This window comes from Spermophilus citellus, assembly GCF_964194105.1.
Source record: "Spermophilus citellus genome assembly, chromosome: 2".
Lineage (NCBI taxonomy): Eukaryota > Metazoa > Chordata > Mammalia > Rodentia > Sciuridae > Spermophilus > Spermophilus citellus.
In genome coordinates this window covers 257,836,483-257,855,105 of record NC_138183.1, presented here as the reverse complement: position 1 = coordinate 257,855,105, position 18,623 = coordinate 257,836,483, and the positions used below count along the sequence as shown (strand labels likewise).

General features: G+C 61.0%; 3 protein-coding genes across 17 annotated transcripts; all 3 read left to right on the top strand.

The window, feature by feature from the left end:
- Positions 1-352: 352 nt before the first annotated feature.
- PNPLA2 (patatin like domain 2, triacylglycerol lipase) lies at positions 353-6,332 on the top strand. The gene is made up of 10 exons (XM_081282390.1): positions 353-607; positions 839-1,100; positions 3,584-3,816; positions 3,896-3,961; positions 4,319-4,528; positions 4,716-4,776; positions 4,888-5,064; positions 5,173-5,305; positions 5,445-5,567; positions 5,654-6,332. Exons 2-10 carry the CDS (start codon positions 914-916, stop codon positions 5,931-5,933), a joined length of 1,470 nt encoding a protein of 489 aa, XP_081138516.1. The 5' UTR covers positions 353-607; positions 839-913; the 3' UTR covers positions 5,934-6,332.
- A 136-nt stretch (positions 6,333-6,468) lies between these two features.
- CRACR2B (calcium release activated channel regulator 2B) lies at positions 6,469-12,685 on the top strand. 11 transcript variants are annotated; one of them, XM_081282399.1, is made up of 11 exons: positions 6,469-7,098; positions 9,363-9,550; positions 9,629-9,740; positions 10,138-10,321; positions 10,413-10,574; positions 10,749-10,895; positions 10,990-11,083; positions 11,319-11,411; positions 11,577-11,743; positions 11,908-11,979; positions 12,252-12,685. In XM_081282399.1, exons 2-11 carry the CDS (start codon positions 9,392-9,394, stop codon positions 12,433-12,435), a joined length of 1,374 nt encoding a protein of 457 aa, XP_081138525.1. In that variant the 5' UTR covers positions 6,469-7,098; positions 9,363-9,391; the 3' UTR covers positions 12,436-12,685. The 11 variants fall into 11 exon arrangements, with proteins under 11 accessions (XP_081138525.1, XP_081138526.1, XP_081138522.1 ...); XM_081282400.1 differs by lacking the exon at positions 6,469-7,098 and adding an exon at positions 7,105-8,145; XM_081282396.1 differs by lacking the exon at positions 6,469-7,098 and adding an exon at positions 7,105-8,633.
- A 692-nt stretch (positions 12,686-13,377) lies between these two features.
- Positions 13,378-17,731, top strand: CD151 (CD151 molecule (Raph blood group)). Of its 5 annotated transcripts, none has more exons than XM_081282407.1 (9): positions 13,378-13,505; positions 14,602-14,663; positions 15,244-15,381; positions 15,510-15,701; positions 15,994-16,068; positions 16,402-16,506; positions 16,589-16,747; positions 16,866-16,952; positions 17,037-17,731. In XM_081282407.1, exons 3-9 carry the CDS (start codon positions 15,298-15,300, stop codon positions 17,094-17,096), a joined length of 762 nt encoding a protein of 253 aa, XP_081138533.1. In that variant the 5' UTR covers positions 13,378-13,505; positions 14,602-14,663; positions 15,244-15,297; the 3' UTR covers positions 17,097-17,731. The 5 variants fall into 5 exon arrangements, with proteins under 5 accessions (XP_081138533.1, XP_081138534.1, XP_081138537.1 ...); XM_081282408.1 differs by having other exon boundaries at positions 13,428-13,505; positions 15,291-15,381; XM_081282411.1 differs by lacking the exon at positions 13,378-13,505 and adding an exon at positions 13,537-14,083.
- The last annotated feature ends 892 nt before the right edge of the window (positions 17,732-18,623 follow it).

The following is an 18,623-nucleotide window of genomic DNA, read 5'->3' as shown; positions in this document are numbered from 1 at the left end:
CTGCCGCCACCCCAACCCAGACCAGCCCCTAGTCTTGGGGTGAGGCGAGGTGAAGGCTGATGCTGGAAGGAAGCCAGCCTGGCGGGCCCCACTGTCCGAGGAAGAAATGGGAGCGGGGGCGGTGGGTGACGTCACCCGGGTGCTCCGCCCCCTAGGGTAATTAGCGAGGGCGGGGCTGCCTCTAGTTAGACCCGTGGGGACCCAGCCGCCAGAGGACTCAGGCTCAGACCCAGGTACCGAGCCAGGTGAGTGGCCAGGGTAGAGGGGCGGCGGGAAGGGGACGAGGCTGAGGTGCGTGGAATGCGGCTGTGTCTGTGGGCTCGCGTCCGGCATCGGATGTTTATGGGTCAGCCTGTGGGTGGGTCGGCGGGTCCTGGGGCCGGCGGCCTGCGAGGCCGAGGTTTTTCGGTCCCGGTGGCTGCTGTCGTGCGTCCCTGCCTAGCTCCTCTGTGTCCGGGAGGGTGGTGGACCCCAGAGGAGGGGGCGGCAGAAACCGGAGCTCCTCTCGCGGGTATCCAGATCCGTACGAGGCTCGCGAGCCCTGCGCTGGGCCTGGGCTGGACCGCCCCACGCGACTAGGCTGCCGTGTGCCCGGCCGCCGCCCGAGGTGCGGGGCAGCGGGCGGGAGGCCGGTGGGGCCGCGGTAGCTCCTGGGGGCCCCGCAGATGGCTTCGCGGCGCAGGTGTCGCGGCCGGGCCGGGGGAGCCCAGCAGCCGGGCGGGGGCGGGTGGGCGGAGCCTCGGGGCACGGCCGTTCCCCGCGCGCTCGGGTTGGGCCGTGAGCTCCGGCCCCGCCCCCGGCCGTATTAAAACGCCGCCTCCGCCGCGGCTCTGCGCAGCGTCTCCGCCTTCGCCGGCGGAGACCCGGAGCTCGAGCGACAGCGCGGCGGCCGCCCGCGGATCCCGGAGCCGCGATGTTCCCCAGGGAGGCCAAGTGGAACATCTCGTTCGCGGGCTGCGGCTTCCTCGGCGTCTACCACATCGGCGTGGCCTCCTGCCTCCGTGAGCACGCGCCCTTCCTGGTGGCCAACGCCACGCACATCTACGGCGCCTCAGCCGGGGCGCTCACGGCCACGGCGCTGGTCACCGGGGCCTGCCTGGGTGAGCGGGGCCGCGCGGGGCCAGGGTAGGGAGCTGGTGGGGAACGCGCGGGGTCCGGCGGGAAGGAGGAGGGGCCGGGCGGGATGCCCTTCGTGCGCGCACTGCGCCCACCCCCTCCCGCAGAGGGAAGCTGGCCAGGCGGCGAGTGCAGTGCGTGCGGTGGAGCGGGGTTTCTGCCTGGGCCGGGGACCACGGCAAAGGGTCCGGTGCGGGGAGCTGGTCTGGGGGCAGAACCTGGTTTGTTTTGCTCAGAGGGTGCCCAGGGACTGGGGTGGGGCCTGGCCTGCATCAGGGCTTGGCTGCTGTGCGCCTCGGGCCCGCCTCCTGGGAGTAAAAGTTGTGGGCGGGCAGGTGCAGCACTGCTGTCTATTGGAAAGAAAAGTCGTGGGCGGGACGTGAGAGTCGGAGGAGGGTCTGAATCTCCCTGGTTACTTGGTGCCAGCGGTCACCGCGTCCTGGGTCTTCGCAGTTTCAGGCTGCCTTGGACAAGGGAGTGCCTAGTATGAAGGTGGCTTCCGAGGGGCTTCTAGGCACTGTGACCTGGTCTTTTCTGAGAGCCCCTGGAGAAAGAGGCCAGTCCTGATCAGGGCTGGACCTGGTCAGCGACTCTGCCCTCTCCTGGTCCGCAGAGCCCTGCCAGCCCGGCTTCTCAGCTGTGGCCAGTCGTTTTGCCCATCTCACAGGTGGGTGTGCTTCCTGACTCAGGAGCCCTTGGTCAGAAGCGCAGGGGTCTGTGTGAGCTGGGCTGGGCCTCTCTCACTTCCGGGCTGCCACGTGAGAGTGGTGTTTACAGCACACAGCGTTCCCAGCAATCCTGGGAACTGCTGCCCAGCCCCCAAACCGCTAGGGCAGCCAAGGTGACAAGGACGCCATGCCCCAGAGGAGCTGATCTAGGGTCTCCGCTGTCCCCTGCCTGTGACCTTTGCCCTGAGAAGGAAGGTAGAAGAAAGACCTGGGATTCATGTCCTTGGAATTGTGCTCTGCCTTGGAACAGACTGCTTGCTGGTCTCAGGCCTGTACCCTACTTGACACCCTTGCAGCAGAGCCTCTTCTGCCCACAAGCCTCACAAATGGTGTTGGGCACTAGAGCCTCCCCCCCCCTCCCAGTTTGGCAGGTACCTGTTGAGAGCACCTGGCACACAAGTCCCACTCCTGCCCAGAAAGACGTCCTGGAGGAGAGCCTAGTCCTTGGCTTTTCCCCTGGCTTCTTTGGCATTTTCTTGGGTCAGCTCTCAAGGGAAGTGTTGGCATGCTTGCTTGTGGCTGCAGTGGAACACATCTTGTCCTCCCAGATAAGCCCACTGCCTTCAGCCCTGTGCCCTGAGGCCTGTGACCCTGGCTGGGCTGAGCTGTGGGTCTGGTTCCCTTTTCAATCTGGCCAAGTAGGTGAAGGCTAAGGCCAGTCAGAGTTACCTCTGCCTTCTGCCCTCTCCTGGTTGCCTGCCATGCCACACCACGCCAGTCCAATGACTCATGGGGACAGGCAGTTGGGAAATGCTGGGCAGAGGGCAGGTCCCAGCCCCAACTGGCCACCTCTTGCTGTCCACTATCTCTGAGGTGTTGGCCTGCCTGCCTCTACCCAGAGAGAGATAGCAAAAGTCTCAACTGTGGCCAAATACAGTGTCTGGGAATGTGGGAAGCTGAGGCAAGAGGATTGCAAGTTCAAGGCCAACCTTGACAATTCAGTGAGACCCTCTACCAGAATAAAAAGCTAAAAGGGCTAGGGATGTAGCTCAGTGGTAGAGCACAGCTTGTCTAATTCCCAGTATTGGGAAAAATAAATAAATATATACTTTTAAAAGTCTTAACTGTGGGGCCGGGGCTGTGGCTCAGTGGTGGAGGGTGTGCCTAGCATGCATGGGGCACTGGGTTTGATCCTCAGCACCACATAAAAATAAAAAAATAAAAAATTAAGATATTGTGTCCTTGGGCTGGGGATGTGGCTCAAGTGGTAGCACGCTCGTCTGGCATGCGTGCGGCCCGGGTTCGATCCTCAGTACCACATACAAACAACGATGTTGTGTCCACCGAGAACTAAAAAATAAATATTAAAAATTCTCTCTCTCCCTCTATCACTCTCTCTTTAAAAATAAATAAATAAATAAATAAATAAATAAAATGTCTTTCACATTTAAAAAAAAAAAGATATTGTGTCCACCTAAAAATAAAAAATAAAAATTAAAAAAGGTCTCAACTGTGTTTGGGGCTGGGGCTCAGTGGCAGAGCTCCTGCCTAGCACATGTGAAGCACTGGGTTTGAGTCTTAGCATTGCATACAAAAAAATAAGCAAATAAAATAAAGGCATGCTGTCCATCTACAGCTACAAAAAAAAAAAAAAAAATCTCAGCTGTGAGCCAGGCCATGTCATGGGCACTGGGGGTCCTCTAGGGTCAATGGTGATGTTTGGAATGTGTGTGCTGGGGAACCCTGAGCCTGGAGCCATAGGGGTGTTGCTGGCTCTGACCTTGGCCCTGCTGCCCCAGGCGAGGCAGGTGCCAACATCATTGAGGTGTCCAAGGAGGCCCGGAAGAGGTTCCTGGGTCCCCTGCACCCCTCCTTCAACCTGGTGAAGACCATCCGTGGCTGTCTGCTGAAGACTCTGCCCGCTGATAGCCATGAGCGTGCCAGTGGGCGCCTGGGCATCTCTCTGACCCGTGTCTCAGATGGAGAGAACGTCATTATAACCCACTTCGACTCCAAGGAGGAGCTCATCCAGGTGGGTCCTGCTGGGGCCACGTTGTGGGGAGCAGTGTGGCCCAAGGCGACTGCTCACCCCCTCCTGTTCTGCCCTGCAGGCCAATGTCTGCAGCACGTTCATCCCCGTGTACTGTGGCCTCATTCCACCCTCCCTCCAAGGGGTGGTGAGTATGCCCACCTGGCCCTGTCATGGACGCCATTTGGGACTGAGGAGAGCCTAGTGCTGTCTGGCTTTGGGACGAAGGGGTGGAGGAGGGAGGACTGTAGAGCCCCATCCGCTCCATCATCTCTCTGCCTCTACCTATTGCCTCATTTCCCTTGTTACTTAAGAAGCTGACCAGCCCTGGGGACACATGCTTCCTGTGGCTGCCCCCTCACTGTCTGGCCATCTACTCAGTGCCCAAGCCAGCCCATGGTCAGTGCCCAGTGTGAAAGGCCAAAAGAAATTGCCACTGGGTGGGGCAGCCAGCACACCTGGAAAGTCCCTCGGTTTGTGACCATGTGTCTGTGTCCCTGTGAAGCGTTATGTGGATGGCGGCATTTCAGACAACCTGCCACTCTATGAGCTGAAGAACACCATCACGGTGTCCCCCTTCTCGGGAGAGAGTGATATCTGCCCACAGGACAGCTCTACCAACATCCATGAGCTCCGGGTCACCAACACCAGCATCCAGTTCAACCTGCGCAACCTCTACCGCCTCTCCAAGGCCCTCTTCCCTCCAGAGCCCATGGTGAGCCGCTCGGTGGGGCTGTGGCCTGTGCTTTCTCCAGCCGGGACCCTGGGCTGGATCTGAGATGGTTGGTGGAGGCGGGATGTTGGAATGGAGGTGCTGTTGTAGGGACATAGAGACTCTGTGGAGGACAGCACAGGGCACCCTTGGCTCCATCTGCTCTAGTTCACCTATACCCCTGCTGCAGGTACTTCGAGAGATGTGCAAACAGGGCTACAGGGATGGCCTGCGCTTCCTGCGGAGGAACGGTGCGTGGGTAGCTGTAGGATGGGTGGAGCCAGCTCTGCTGCCCACTGCAGGCCAGCAGTGACCATGACTGTGGTGATCACTTTTCTGTCGCACCCCCACCTCCATCCCAGGCCTCCTGAACAGGCCCAACCCCTTGCTGGCACTCCCTCCCACCCACCCCGGTGACCCAAAGGAGGAAGACACCCAGGAGGCTACTGCGGTCACAGAGAAGACTGGAGCAGAGGACCACTTGCAGCCGCCCAGGGAAGATCACATCCTAGACCACCTGCCTGCCCGGCTCAATGAGGGTACTCACTGGGAGAGAAGGGAGGAGGAGGGGCCGGCAGTGTGGAAGCCTGGCACAGCACACTGGGCTGCTCTGCTTCCCTGACTGGCTGCCCTCATCCCCTGCACAGCCCTACTGGAAGCCTGCGTGGAGCCCAGGGACCTGATGACCACTCTGTCCAACATGCTGCCAGTGCGTCTGGCCACAGCTATGATGGTGCCCTACACGCTGCCACTGGAGAGTGCTGTGTCCTTCACCATTCGGTGCGGGCAGGGATCCAGGCCTGGGAGGATCCAGGCCTGGGAGAGGGGAACTGGGGTCGCCCAGGAGGGATGCTTAGGCTGGGGAAGCTGGGAGGGCCTGGACACAGATGCTGAAGGTGTGCCTTCCCCAACCCTCCAGCTTGCTGGAGTGGCTGCCTGATGTTCCAGAGGACATCCGATGGATGAAGGAGCAGACGGGCAGCATCTGCCAATACCTGGTGATGCGTGCCAAGAGGAAGCTGGGCAGCCACCTGCCCTCCAGGTGAGCCACCCCTGTCCTCAGGCCCAGAGCCTTTGGGTTGAGGGACCCCCACTAAGCCCTGCCTACCTTTGATGCCTTCATTACAGGCTCTCGGAGCAGATGGAGCTGCGCCGGGCCCAGTCACTACCCTCTGTGCCACTGTCCTGTGCCACCTACAGCGAGGCACTGCCCAGCTGGGTGCGCAACAACCTCTCACTTGGGGATGCGCTGGCCAAGTGGGAGGAGTGCCAGCGTCAGCTGCTGCTGGGTCTCTTCTGCACCAATGTGGCCTTCCCGCCGGATGCCTTGCGCATGCGCACCCCTGCCGGCCCCACCCCCACAGACCCCATGCCCCCACAGCACCCACCGGGCCTGCCTCCTTGCTGAGTGCTCAGCCTTTCCCAGCCCATGGGGCTCAGGTTTCCGGGACTGGCTAAGACCCCATCCCTTGCCTCTTACTTAGTTGTCTACTGTGGAGCAAGGAGACAGAACCCCTCACGGCCACAAAGAGGGGGCTTTGCTGTGAATCCCCCTCCATCAACTACTCACTGCACTGAGTTTGGAGGGGTGTGGAGTGCCCCTTCTCTTGGGCTGCAGAGGCCCCTCCACCTGTGCCTTAATCCCCTACCCTTGCCTGCCCCTTCTCAGTGCAGGACTTCCCTGAGAACCCCACATCAGCTCCTCCCACCCATTTCCCCTGTTTTTCTCATGAATATGTGTGAAGAATTATTTATTTTTGCCAAAGCAGAAGTAATAAATGCCAGAGCTCAGCATCTACCTTCTTCACTTCTGTGTAATCTTCTTTCTTCATTCTGTGTAACTCCCTTGCCCACTTTTTTTTTAATTTATTTTTCAGTTTTCGGTGGACCCAACATCTTTATTTTATTTTTACAGGGTGCTGAGGATCAAACCCAGCGCCCCGCGCATGCCAGGAGAGCGCGTTACGGCTTGAGCCACATCCCCAGCCCCTCCCTTGCCCACTTTTGCTTGGGGCCATGGTGGACAGAGCCTGCTTCCACCTAGTTGACCAGTGTCTCTATACAGGATGTCTGGCCTTCCAGGCTCACACTGTTGGACCTGACATTTGGGGCCTGCCAGCTGGGCCTGGGGCCTTCTCTTACGTTTTGTTGAGGACCCATATATATGCCCCCCACTTTGCCCTGAGACCTCCTGGCATGGCTTTCCAAGAGCCAAGGGACATATTTGGGTCCAAGATCCTTGCTGAATTAAAATGTTATAGAGTTGGACAGCTTAATAGCAGAGCTCTGGCCTGGCATGCACCACAGCCTGGATTCCATCCATGCACTGGGGGCGGGGGATGTTTACAAAAGGAGTCACCTGCCCTTCAGCTCCAGAGTGACAACAGGGCTGTTGCAGGAGGTAAAGCTCCTGGAGCTGAGGGCCGGGGACCTGGGAATGTTGGCCCCTGTTCCACCTTGGGCATCTGGCCCCCAGGCATCACGAGCTTTGCTGGCCAGATGCACAGTCCCTCTTGTCTCCGTCCCTCTGTCTCCTGCCAGTATCTAGGAGGGACCTGGAATACTGAGGCACGGTAAGGTCCTAGCTGAAGGTGGCTTTGTTCCTGAAGTGATCCTTATCCAGAGGGAGCAGTTTAGGGCACAGAAGCCCCTGAAGAGAGGGTTTTGGAGTGGAGACCTGACTTAGCTGACTGTGAGCCTAGTTCTACCAGGCTCAGTGCCTACCTGCCCCTCCCAGTAGGCGTGGGTCAGTGGTGGTGGCAGCCCCCAGCCAACAATAACGGTGGTGGGACCTGGGGCAGCAGGACTGGGTGAGCCGGCCAGGCAGGTCTCTGGTCTGTGTGCCAGGGGCCACCCCCCTCTTGGTCTCCAGGTAGTGTCCTATAGGCCCAGCCTGTTGTTCCACTTGAGAAGCAGAGGCCACAGGGCCCCCAGCGTTGTGTGACAATCAGGCCAGCCCTCCAGGTGGGTGCAGAGTCCAGGCTGGGGTAGGAGGACCCTTAGGAAGTGCACAGGATTTCTTCCAGGCAGGAGCGCTGTGCTCAGCTCTTCCCCAGGGGAACCCTGGTCGGGGCTGTGCCCCAAAAGGAGTGCTGGGGGTGGGTGGCCGCTGATGTGACCTCTCTGCTCCACATTCACTCCCCTCACAGGGTGCTTAGTGCTCCGTAAAATGTCATTTTCTAGTATTATATGTTCATTGTTTTAAATTGGGACTGCATTAGAGATAGCCTCTGAAAGAATTTGGTCCACTTCCTGCCGGCTTTTTCCTACACTTTTTGGCGCCTTAAGTCTGGATCCTCGGGGTTGAAAGGTTGGTGTCTGCACTCCAGCAGCCTTGACCCTGCTCCTGAAGGGTCCCCAGCTGTGCCCCGTGGTTCTGCCTGGACAGCCGCTCAGGCTGCCAGGGATCTCTGGCCGCCAGGGCAGCAGGAGAGGCGGGAACACAGCGACAGCAGCCGGCGACAGCTCCGCCCGGGCCGGCCCACCTGGGGTCTCCGGTCGTGCGAGGCTGCAAGGCCAGCGCCCCCGGCGCGGTCGGGGTCCCAGCAGGGGCGGGGCGCGCCGCGCAGTTTCCGGGAGGAGCGGCCCCCGCGCGGCAGGTGCGGCGGCGCAGCTCCCAGGTAGGCGCTCCCGGGTCCCGCGACCCGGCTCCCACCGCCGCTCCCTCGCGGCTCTGTCCTGGGTCTCAATTCACCACCGCCGTGGCGGGCGCCCACCAGCGCTCCCAGTCGGGGGACGTCCGTGGCCCTCCCGGCGCGCGGCGCAGGGACGGGGCCGGACCGGCCCCCAGGGGTGCGGGCTGTGCGGGCGGCTCTCCAACCCCACCCGTTGGCCCTACCTCCTGCCTCCCTCTGGCCCGGCCTGGCCGGGCCACAGCGCCGCTTCCGGCTGCGATGGACCTCGGGTCGGTGCAGCCCAAGAGCCGGGTGAGGCGTTGGCGCTGCCTGGGGGACATGACCCGGATCCTGCCTGCCCTCTCCCTCGCCTGGCGCTTCCTCCGACCTGCTGTCTTTGGAGATCGCCCCTCTTCTCAGGGACACTGGCCTGGGGTGGGGCGAAGGTGACAGGCTTGGGCTGAGGAGACACTAACCCCCAGCTAGAATCCCAGGTCGGGGCAGGTGTCTCTGGCCCCACTGTTCCTTTGAGAAATCCGGGTTGGAGGCTGTGAAAACGACAGGTGGCTCTGGTTAAGGGGTGGAGCTCTCTGGGAGGTGGAAGGGAGGCCCCAAGAGGTTCCCAGACTTGGAGGGCAGGGGAAGGGTACTAGTGCTGTAGGAGGGGTGTTGCTGACTCAGGCTGTGGAGGCACGGGTGCCCAAGGCTGGGAGCTTACCATTGTGCCCCATGGGGACTGGTCATCCATGGGAGGGACCAGTGGGCAGGGAGGGAGGAGTTACCTGGCCTGCCAGCTGTCAGGAGACCAGGGCATCACAGGCCAGGTCTGGGGCCAAGGATTTAGCTAGGATTGGCCCAGTCCTCCAACTCCAGCATGAAGTGGGCTCCTCCTTCACTGGACCTCTTTCTCCTCTGGCTGTCAGGAGTTCATAGGCCTCCTCATAAGGTCCCCTACAGCTAGCCCCTGGAACTGACCCTCTTTCCTCTCGCACTAGTTCCCTCTGGGCATAGCCTTTCCTTGTGTTCCAAGGAATACCTGGTTCTGTGAAGCCTGCTTTGTCCCCAGGTCTGTATCACTCCACCCAGGGGCACCCCAGGCTTGCAGCATCCCTTACAAACACCAGTCCTCCCTTGGTACCCTAGGCTCCCTCTCTGGCAGAGCCCTCAGGGCACATGTGGCCCACTCCATGTCCCCCCATGTCTTCTCTCTCTTGGTTTCTCAGCACCCAACAGAGGCAAGGTTCCTGTTTTCATGGCTACTGGCAAGCCAGGGGCTGGGGAATCCCAGGAGGAAGAGGAGGAGGAGGGGGCCTCCACTGGACAGCAGGCTGCCATGCTGCAGCAGGCCCAGGAGCTCTTCTTGTTATGTGACAAGGAAGCCAAAGGCTTCATCACCCGGCAGGACTTGCAGGTGAGCACCAGTCACAAGAAGCCTCTGGGCCCAGGGCTGACCTGACCTTGGTCACTCACCCTGCCCTTTCTCTGCCAGGGCCTGCAGAGTGACCTACTCCTCACACCTGAGCAGCTGGAGGCTGTGTTTGAAAGTCTGGACCAGGCCCACACTGGCTTCCTCACTGCCCGGGAGTTTAGCTTAGGCTTGGGTGAGCTGGGCCTTACCCTCCCCCAGCACCAGAGGTCCTGGTCTGGCTCATGTGGGACTCTGGGCTGTATCTACACTCCCTGTAGATCCAGTGCACTCCCTGTAGATCCAGGGCACTCACTGTATCTACACTCAAGTGCCTGGGACCTCCACCCCCCAGATAGTAGTATATGACACTGATCTTTCTGCTCACAACCCCTTTCTGTCTCCTGCCAAACCCAGGTGGGGCTGGGAGCCTGGCTGTCACCTCCCATTCCCAGGCCAACAGGACTAGAATAAGGAAGAAAAACAGGAAACTGGGCCCTGAGAGAGGGCAGGATACGGCTGGGGGTGGGGGTGAGCAGGGGAGGGCCAGGGTGGTAACCCACAGTCGTAATCTCTCCCTCCCATGTCTGCAGGGAAGTTTGTGGGGGTGGAGTTGGCTCAGGGCACGCAACCCTCCCGGACTACTGAGGAAACCTTTGAATCAGGCTGGTCAGATGTGCAGGGCACCAGGGGTTCTCTGGAGGAGGAGGAGCAGGAGGAGCAGGAGCAATTTTGCACTGCACTGGAGCAGCTGGGAGTGGCCCGGGTCTTGGGCAAGTGAGTGGATGCTAGCTTTGCCGGGTTCCTGCTTCTACTCTCTCCCGCTGCATGCTCTGTCCACGGTGACCACCTTTCTGTTCCCACGCAGAGTCCCTGGGCCTGATCAGGCCCAGCCATCTGTCAGCCGGCCAGGCGTGATTTCCCGCAGAATTTGCATTCCAGGACAAAGCAGTCTCAGCTTCCGGGAGGGGAGGCACTGGGCATGTGGCTACCCACATGCTGGGCTGTCCACATACAGTGACACTTCATGGTACCCAGCCACAGAACCCGGGCAGGATGAGAGCACTCACACCTGAATGGAATGCGTTGCATGGGTCAAACTCCTGGGTTTCGGGGGTCTCCAGGGATCACCTGGTAGGCAGAGGGGAGCTACCCCTGCCCTCGCGCACCAGCCTGGGCCTCAGTCTGCACTTGCCTGATTCAGGCAGCCGGCTGTGAGGGCACTGTGGGCCCGGCTGCAGCGCGAGAGACCAGAGCTGCTGGGTTCTTTCGAGGAAGTTCTGATGCGAGCGTCGGCCTGCCTAGAAGAGGCAGCCAGGGAGCGCGAGGGCCTGGAGCAGGCACTGAGGCGGTGAGAGTGGGGCCGATGCGGTTCTGGGGCCCCAGTACAGGGGTAGAGGCAGGGCCGGCACGTTCTCAAGGCTGTCTCATCCTGGGCTCCAAAGGCGGGAAAGCGAGCATGAGAGGGAAGTGCGTGGCCTCTATGAGGAGCTGGAGCAGCAACTCCGGGAGCAGCGGCAGCGTGGCAGGCAGAGCCAGGTGTGGCTCCTCTCAGCCTAGCTAGCCTCCCTGGCTCCGCCTTCCTCAAACTGGTCCCTCCTCGAGGGTTCCCCAACTGCGGGTACAGGCTGCCCCAGCGCAGGGTGCCCTGTTTCTCCTCTCCCAGCGGCCCCACCAGCCTTCACCCTTCCATGGCCCACCCTGGCCCCATCCCACCCCTCCGCTGCCTCTTCTTCGAGGCCAGAGAAGGCTTAGATGCCCCGGTGTGTTCCAGAACCTACCCCTGGAGAAGCGAAGGGGGCATCTGGAGCTGGAGCTGCAGAGCCGCGAGCAGGAGCTGGAGAGTGCTGGCTTGCGGCAGCTGGAGGTAAGCAGTTGGACCCCAAATCAAGCCCCATCCCACAGTCTCCCCTGCAGTCCCAGTTTCCTCAAGGGTGCTCTTGTGTCTCAGTGCTGCCAACCCTAGAGATGTTGGGGGTGAGGGGCAAGTGAGGGATCTGGGGGCCTTCACCAGCCCACACCATTTCCCCAGCTGGAACGGCAGCTACAGGCCCGGGCTGCAGAGCAGCTGGAGGCACAGGCCCAGAACACCCAGCTGCGGCAGGCTTGTGAAGCACTGCATGCACAGCTGGAGGGGGTGCAGGAGCAGTTGCACAGACTGGAGGGTGATGCTCGGGGCCGCCAGGAGCAAACACAACGGTACAGGGCTGGCTGGTTGGGGCCTTGGCTTGCTAGGCTCAGGTTGGGCCACTTATATCCCCATGCCAAGATCTAGTGCTGCCCCCAGGGTCTGGGGAGTAGGGGTGGAGGGAGGGACTTCTGGGAGGGCCCTGCCTGCATGGGTCACCATTTCCTACCCACAGAGACGTGGTTGCAGTCTCCAGGAACATGCAGAAAGAGAAACTCAGCCTCCTACGGCAACTAGAGCTGCTCAGGTGCAGTCGGGCCTAGGCCAGTGGTAGGAAAAGGGCTCAATAGAGCTTCGGAGGGGTATCCAAGCTCCCAAATATTCTTGGCCTCCACCTCATCCCACTGGGAGGAGTCCCTCCTCATGTCTACTCTCCCTCCCTCCAGCATCCCTACGTCCCCCAGGCACCTCTCTTCTGGTTTGAGGGGAGCCAGAACCCACCTTCCCACCTTGGGTTGCTCCCTCCTTAAGATCTTAGATTGCTTAGGGTTCTCAGCTCTCCCACTTCCCCCTCTCTAGGGAGCTGAATACCCGGCTTCGAGACCTACGAGATGAGAGAGAGACCTGTGAGGCCAGACTGCTCAGAAGCAGCCACAAGAAGGCTCTGGCCACAGCCCGCTTGCCTGGGCCCATCTGCTGCTGCTGTTGCAGCTGGGCTAGGCCCCCCAGACGTGGGTCTGGCCACCTTCCCAGTGCTCGATAACCAGCTCCAAGTGACTCCTTTGGGCATTACCTGGAGGAGCTGCCCCTTGAAGGCTACTTGTCCTGGGAGGAGGCCTACCGTTCAGGGTGTGGGCTCTAGCCCACAAAGACATGCAGGAACTAACCTGTGGGTGGTAAAGGTCTCAAGGGACTCATGTGCCCCTGCCAGGTGTGCCCTTGCCAATACTTATCCTGTTCCCTTGTCTATCCAGCAAGGGAAAAACAAACAAAACAAACAAAAACTGCTATAACGTCCACTGCGTGTGTTCTTCTTGGTTTTCTGTGTCTGGGAGATGCAGCATATGTGTGCTTCACAATGAGGCGTCCTTGGCACACCATGACATGTGAGAGGTACACAGAAGACACACGACCCTGCTCTTTTGGGGCTGTGGGTCCCCGAGAGCTTGAATGTGTCCTTGGCCATGCTTCAAGCCCCTTTTCGTTTCTTTTCTTTGAGAGAGAGAGAGAGAGAGAGAATTTTAATATTTCTTAGTTTTCGGCGGACACAACATCTTTGTTGGTATGTGGTGCTGAGGATTGAACCTGGGCCACACGCATGCCAGGCGAGCGCACTACCGCTTGAGCCACCTCCCCAGCCCTGAGCAGCCCCCTTTTCACCAGGGAGTTGAGTGGCTTCCTACCAGCCCAGCTGGTCTGCCAGGTCATGGGCCCACTCCGCTAGAACCTCCAGGCTGGGCCAGCATCTGTAAAACCGAGTGGTTCCCGAGGGAGAAATGGGGGTTGGGCCTGGGGACTCCAGGGGGGAGTCTGGCGGGCCGCCCCCACCTCCCGCCTCCCGCCTCCCGCCCCTCGCCCAGCTCCTCTCTCGGGGTCGGGCTGGTCGGGCTCTGAGTGTCCCGGAGCCGCGGCTCACCGGGCCCGCCCCCGATGCCCGGTCAGCACCGCCGCCTCCCGCCCGCCGAAATGCGTCCGGACCTGCCCGGCGTCGGCCGGCTGTGGGCGTGGCCGCAGGCGGGGCGGGGCCTGGCCGGCCTGCGGCCGCGCATTCTCCGCACTGGGAGCCGCCGCCCCCGCAGCCACCGCCCGGGCCCGGACTCCGTCGCGTGGTCGGTGAGTGTGCGGCGGAGCCGGCCCGCCCGAGCGGGGCCCAGGGCGCCCCAGGCCCTTTGTGCTTCTGTGCCGGAGGCCGCCGCTGGCGCCCGGGGGGCCGCGTCCGCCGGACACCTACGCAGCCGGTTCCCAGGCCCCTTCCGGAGGGGGGTCGCTGGCGTGCGCCGGGCGAGGGAGGGCGCCTCCGGGGTTCTAGGACAGGCACGGCAGTCCCGGTGTGCAAGGACACAAAACGTGCAGCCCGAAAGCCCTACTCCTGGTCCCTGGACCGCGGTCTCCTTCCCTCGGCTCGCCCACCGCCCGGCGCAAGTGGGCGGGGCCAGTGGTCGCGCCTGGGCTGGGGGCGTGGACGGCAGCGACTTCTTGGCCGTGACGCGAGGATTCCTCCCGGTCGGCTGGGGCCGAGTCCCGGCTCCCCGAGTGTGGCGGGACTTCGAGGGCCGGGGGAAGTCCCAGGCCGGGTTAGAGCAGCCCTGGCCGGCCGCAGGAACTGTTTCCGCTGGCCCCGGCCCCGCGCCGGCCCTTTCTCAGGAGGTTCAACAGGCACTCCTGGGAGGAGGGGCCGCTGCCCTCTGCCGGTGCGGGCGGCGTCAGCCCAGAATCAGCCGCCCCAGGAAGCAGGGGTCCCCAGAGCCCGGCCCAGGGCTGGCACGGCTGCTGGGGTTGTTTACACCACTCTCCAGGGACAGAGCCTGTGTTTGGGCCCCAGCTCAGTGGCGCTTTGTGTCACCGTCCCACAGCTCAGAGGTGGAAGTCTGTTGACACCTCCGCCAAACCCAGGGGTGGAGATCGGTGGCTCTCTCCGTCCGCAGCTGCTGCTGCCTGGTCGGGGAGGGGCAGTGACCGGTACGGAGCTAAGGCCCAGGGTGGGGCACCTGGAGACCTGAAGTTCCTCTCAGGACCAGACTGCCCAGAAACGTCCTCTGCCCTCACATCCCACCCCGCCCCTTCCCAGACCAAAATACTGGGCCTGATCTCCTCCCTCTGCCCCTGGAGTAGATCTGACCCACTATCTGAGCCGCCAGGAAGAGTCTGGGCAGGATCCTGCAGTGAGGGCAAACCTGTGACCTGTGACCTGTTCTCTGCTCCTCTCTAGCTCGGCGTCCTGGGGAACTTCTGTACACCTGTCCTATAGAGGAGTCATTCCCAGACAGCCTGGTGAGTGCTGGGCGGGGCAGAGACTGCAGGTAGTGTCTGGAAATTTGGCAGTGGTGCCCAGCTGCTGTCTAAACCCCAGGCTCTCCCTGTGCAGATACTGGTGTGAGCAGGGCAGGTGTGCCTGGGCCTCTAGGGAGGAACATGGCCACTTCTCTGTTCCTTCATTCTCCCTGTCCTGATGGGAGCAGAGGCTGTGCAGAGCACCTCTGTCAGGGCTGAGTTCCCGGATCCTTGACTGCCTCTGGGGACTTATCTCTAAGTGTTAGGTTCCTGCCAGTCAGTCTGTGACGTGGAGCCCGGGAATGCTGGGGGAGGGGTCAGCTGGGGCCTCCTCCCCTGGCTGCCAGCAGGGGTGAGTCAGTGAGTGATGGGCTGGGTTTCTCTGCTGCCCATGGGGTCTGCCTTGGCTGCTTGAGGGTCAAGTCTTCTGAGCTGTGATCCAGGAAGTGATTCATGCCCTGGTTGCCAGGGAGGCTCCTCCCCAGGCCTCCCAGGACAGGTGGCTGGATCAGCCTCAGCTGGGCCTGTGCCTCTCAGTGCCTTCTCCCTCATCCCCACTGGCGCGTGGCCACCCTCCTAGTCAGGGCCTGATGCTGCAGGCCCTCTGACCCCTTCACGCCTCCCCAGCCCCAAGATGGGTGAATTCAACGAGAAGAAGGCGACATGTGGCACTGTCTGCCTCAAGTACCTGCTGTTCACCTACAACTGCTGCTTCTGGGTGAGTTGGGTGCTGTGCTGCCCACCCAGCACTCCCTGGGCCTTGAAGGCACCTGAGCCCTGGCCTAGGGGCTCAACTGGGGCTCTCAGACTTGGGCTAGGTGTGGTGACTGGTGCACATGCCTACAGCTGGCTGGACTGGCTGTCATGGCAGTGGGCATCTGGACGCTGGCCCTCAAGAGTGACTACATCAGCCTACTGGCCTCAAGCACCTACCTGGCTACTGCCTACATCCTGGTGGTGGCTGGTGTTGTCGTCATGGTGACCGGTGTCCTGGGCTGCTGTGCCACCTTCAAGGAGCGGCGGAACCTCCTGCGCCTGGTCAGCGGGGCATGGCAGCATTCTCGTGGGGTGGTGGGCACAGGGTCCTGGCCAGGGGCTCCTCTCTATAGTCTCCTGGGACCGTCTCTGGGGCCCTGATGGTTTAGTGGCACTGTGGGCTGGCTCTGCTGTGCTGGCAGGGGGCCACAGCCCCCACCCCCAGCTAGACTGAGACACCAGCTCCACCAGGAATGCTGGGGAGCCTGGTGCCTGGCCCACACCTACTGCTTGGAGCTGGTAGGTGCCCTGCTCTGTGGTGCCTGGTGCTGAGCCCCTCACTGGGTCCCCCCAGTACTTCATCCTGCTCCTCCTCATCTTTCTGCTGGAGATCATTGCTGGTGTCCTGGCCTACGTCTACTACCGGCAGGTGAGAGGGGCGTGGATAGGCCTTGGGAGACATGTGTCATCTCTACCCCTGCTATTCCAGCACTGACCAACTTGCCATTAGGTCCTGGAGGCAGGGTTTAGGTTTTTAGGGAAGGGTGGCCACAGGGGCAGGTGACCTGCCTGCAGTGCCCAAGGTGTCCAGGTATCCGGAGATTCCCTTCTACCCATGACCCCTTCTAACATGATACCCGTGTTCCTCCAGCCAGCTGCTGTTGAGACCCTAGTGCTTCCCTTGCATCCTGGGGCCTTTGTCCTGTCCTGGGGTCTCTCAGCTCTCTACCTTTGAGGTCTTAACTGACACTCCCTCCCTCAGCTGAACACAGAACTCAAGGAGAACCTGAAGGACACCATGACCAAGCAGTACCACCAGCCAGGCCATGAGGGTGTGACCAGTGCTGTGGATAAGCTGCAGCAGGAGGTGGGTGTTGCCTGCAGGGGATGTGCCTGTGCCCTTGGGGCTGTCCCTGGCAGGCCCCCGAGCTCAGCTCTTCTTGCTGTAGTTTCACTGCTGTGGCAGCAACAACTCCCAAGACTGGCGTGACAGCGAGTGGATCCGCTCGGGTGAGGCTGGTGGCCGTGTGGTCCCCGACAGCTGCTGCAAGACGGTGGTACCTGGCTGTGGGCAGCGGGATCACGCCTCCAACATCTACAAGGTGGAGGTGGGTCACTGTGAGCAAGGGGCTGGCCTGGTGCAGGGTGGTGGGGTTGTTGGGCCACACCTAGGACACGTCTGTGGGGAGCTGGCAGGGCTCACCTTGAGTACCCCCACTCTGACAGGGTGGCTGCATCACCAAGCTGGAAACCTTCATCCAAGAGCACCTGAGGGTCATCGGGGCCGTGGGCATCGGCATCGCTTGTGTGCAGGTTTGGGCATAAGGGCGACTACGGGGAGCTGGGGGAGGGCTGCTAGCCTGAGGTGCTGTCTCATGCCTGCCTGACCATCTGCAGGTCTTTGGCATGGTCTTCACGTGCTGCTTATACAGGAGCCTCAAGTTGGAGCACTACTGACCACCAGGGTTTGGCCTGGCTACTCGCCTCCTGCTGCATCCCACCTAACTACTGAGCTGACTACTGAAGGCCAGGACAGAGCCCATCTTCATGTCTGTGCCCTGCATGCCACCACCATCACCTCTGCTGACCCCACCCTGGGGGTGGCTTCAAGTGCCTTTTTCCTGAGGTGTGGGGCAGGGTCCCTCCCCCAGCATAGGGAAGATATGGTTAGTCTACCTGTGTGGGGCTTGGGGCCCAGGCCTGGCAGGTAGGACGAGACCTAGGTTCTGGTAAGAGTACCCCCTCCTCGATGCCTGGGTAAGTCTGGGAAGAACCTAGGCCCACCCTCTACACCATGGGTGGTCAGAGGCAGGTGGTAGGGGCCCTGCTGAAGGTGCCAAGAGGTACAGGGGCTGCAGGGCGGGACCAGGAGCCCTTTGTGCTGCCCTGAGAGCTGTAAGGCCCAATCAGCCAGAGCCTGGCTTAACTCCTGCCACTGCTCTTTAACATCGCGTTCACAAAGTGTGCTGCATCCCAGTTAGAACATCCCTGCGAGAGTAGGGTATTACTGGTTTTATCCACTGCTGTATCCCAAATGCCTATAACCATTTCTGCCACATAATAGGTGCTCAATAAATGTTTGTTGAACAGCTGGGTCAGCTTACTGTTAGCGACAGGATAATCCTGTCCTCAGTGCTCTTATGTCCAGAGAGTGGAGACACCTACCTGCTGTGTCCAGAGGGCAGGAGCCAAGAGCCTCATACCCAGGGTCCAGGGTGGCCAGTGTGTTCCTGGAACACACTGGAAGGGGAAGCCCAATGGTAAGAACCCCTTCAGGAGGAAACAGAAGCAGACTGTGTGGCCTGAGTCTTGCCTTCTGGCCACTTGGGGGAGCTTGGAGGTAGAGGCTAAGGATCAAGTCAGGCCTACTGGGATCAGAGGGCAGGAGAGGCCCAGGTCTGGCAGAATGTAGGGGGATGCTCCTCCACTATTGGGGCCACCCTAGCTCCTGTCCCTAAGGTCCCCAGAGGCCCTCATGTCAGATGTCTGGGTAGCTAATGACTGACCCAGAAGGAGACGCTTAAAGAGCTGCTTCCCATACCTCTGCAATCACATACCCTTAGCCCAGACTGGCTGAGGCATCTACCTGTCTTAGCTCAGCCTGGACTGATGACCAGAAGCCCCTGGAGCACCAAGTGCCAACATCTGGGTGCTGGGAACTTCCTCAGAGCCCCCTACGCCAGCTGTGGACGTTGGGTGCTGTCCCTCCCCTGGCTTTTGGTGGAGCCTGAGAAATTCTGGAGCAGAACCTCAGGTGCAGGCAGCACAGGGCCAGGCAGCCATGACTGTAGCAGACACTGTCTAGGTTGGTTGACAATAAAACACCCCCTCCCACAGGCCAGAAAACCTGGTTCTTTAGATTCTGGGAGGTGATAGGGTCTCTGTGCCTGGAATGTCAGGGTGGAACACCAGGTCCCCCGAGCTCTCTTGGGTGTCAGGCTATGGGAAGCTCTCCCTCCTCCTGGGCATCAAGGAAGGAATCCA

Bases quoted from the DNA above. Each gene is read 5' to 3' on its own strand.
- CD151 (XM_081282407.1), top strand. From the start codon at position 15,298: ATGGGTGAATTCAACGAGAAGAAGGCGACATGTGGCACTGTCTGCCTC. The intron at 16,069-16,401 runs GTGAGAGGGGCG...TCCCTCCCTCAG, and splicing joins CCTACGTCTACTACCGGCAG to CTGAACACAGAACTCAAGGA. The intron at 16,507-16,588 runs GTGGGTGTTGCC...TTCTTGCTGTAG, and splicing joins TGGATAAGCTGCAGCAGGAG to TTTCACTGCTGTGGCAGCAA.
- CRACR2B (XM_081282399.1), top strand. From the start codon at position 9,392: ATGGCTACTGGCAAGCCAGGGGCTGGGGAATCCCAGGAGGAAGAGGAG. The intron at 11,744-11,907 runs GTACAGGGCTGG...TCCTACCCACAG, and splicing joins CGCCAGGAGCAAACACAACG to AGACGTGGTTGCAGTCTCCA. The intron at 11,980-12,251 runs GTGCAGTCGGGC...CCCCCTCTCTAG, and splicing joins CGGCAACTAGAGCTGCTCAG to GGAGCTGAATACCCGGCTTC.
- PNPLA2 (XM_081282390.1), top strand. From the start codon at position 914: ATGTTCCCCAGGGAGGCCAAGTGGAACATCTCGTTCGCGGGCTGCGGC. The intron at 1,101-3,583 runs GTGAGCGGGGCC...CTGCTGCCCCAG, and splicing joins GGTCACCGGGGCCTGCCTGG to GCGAGGCAGGTGCCAACATC. The intron at 5,568-5,653 runs GTGAGCCACCCC...CCTTCATTACAG, and splicing joins GGCAGCCACCTGCCCTCCAG to GCTCTCGGAGCAGATGGAGC.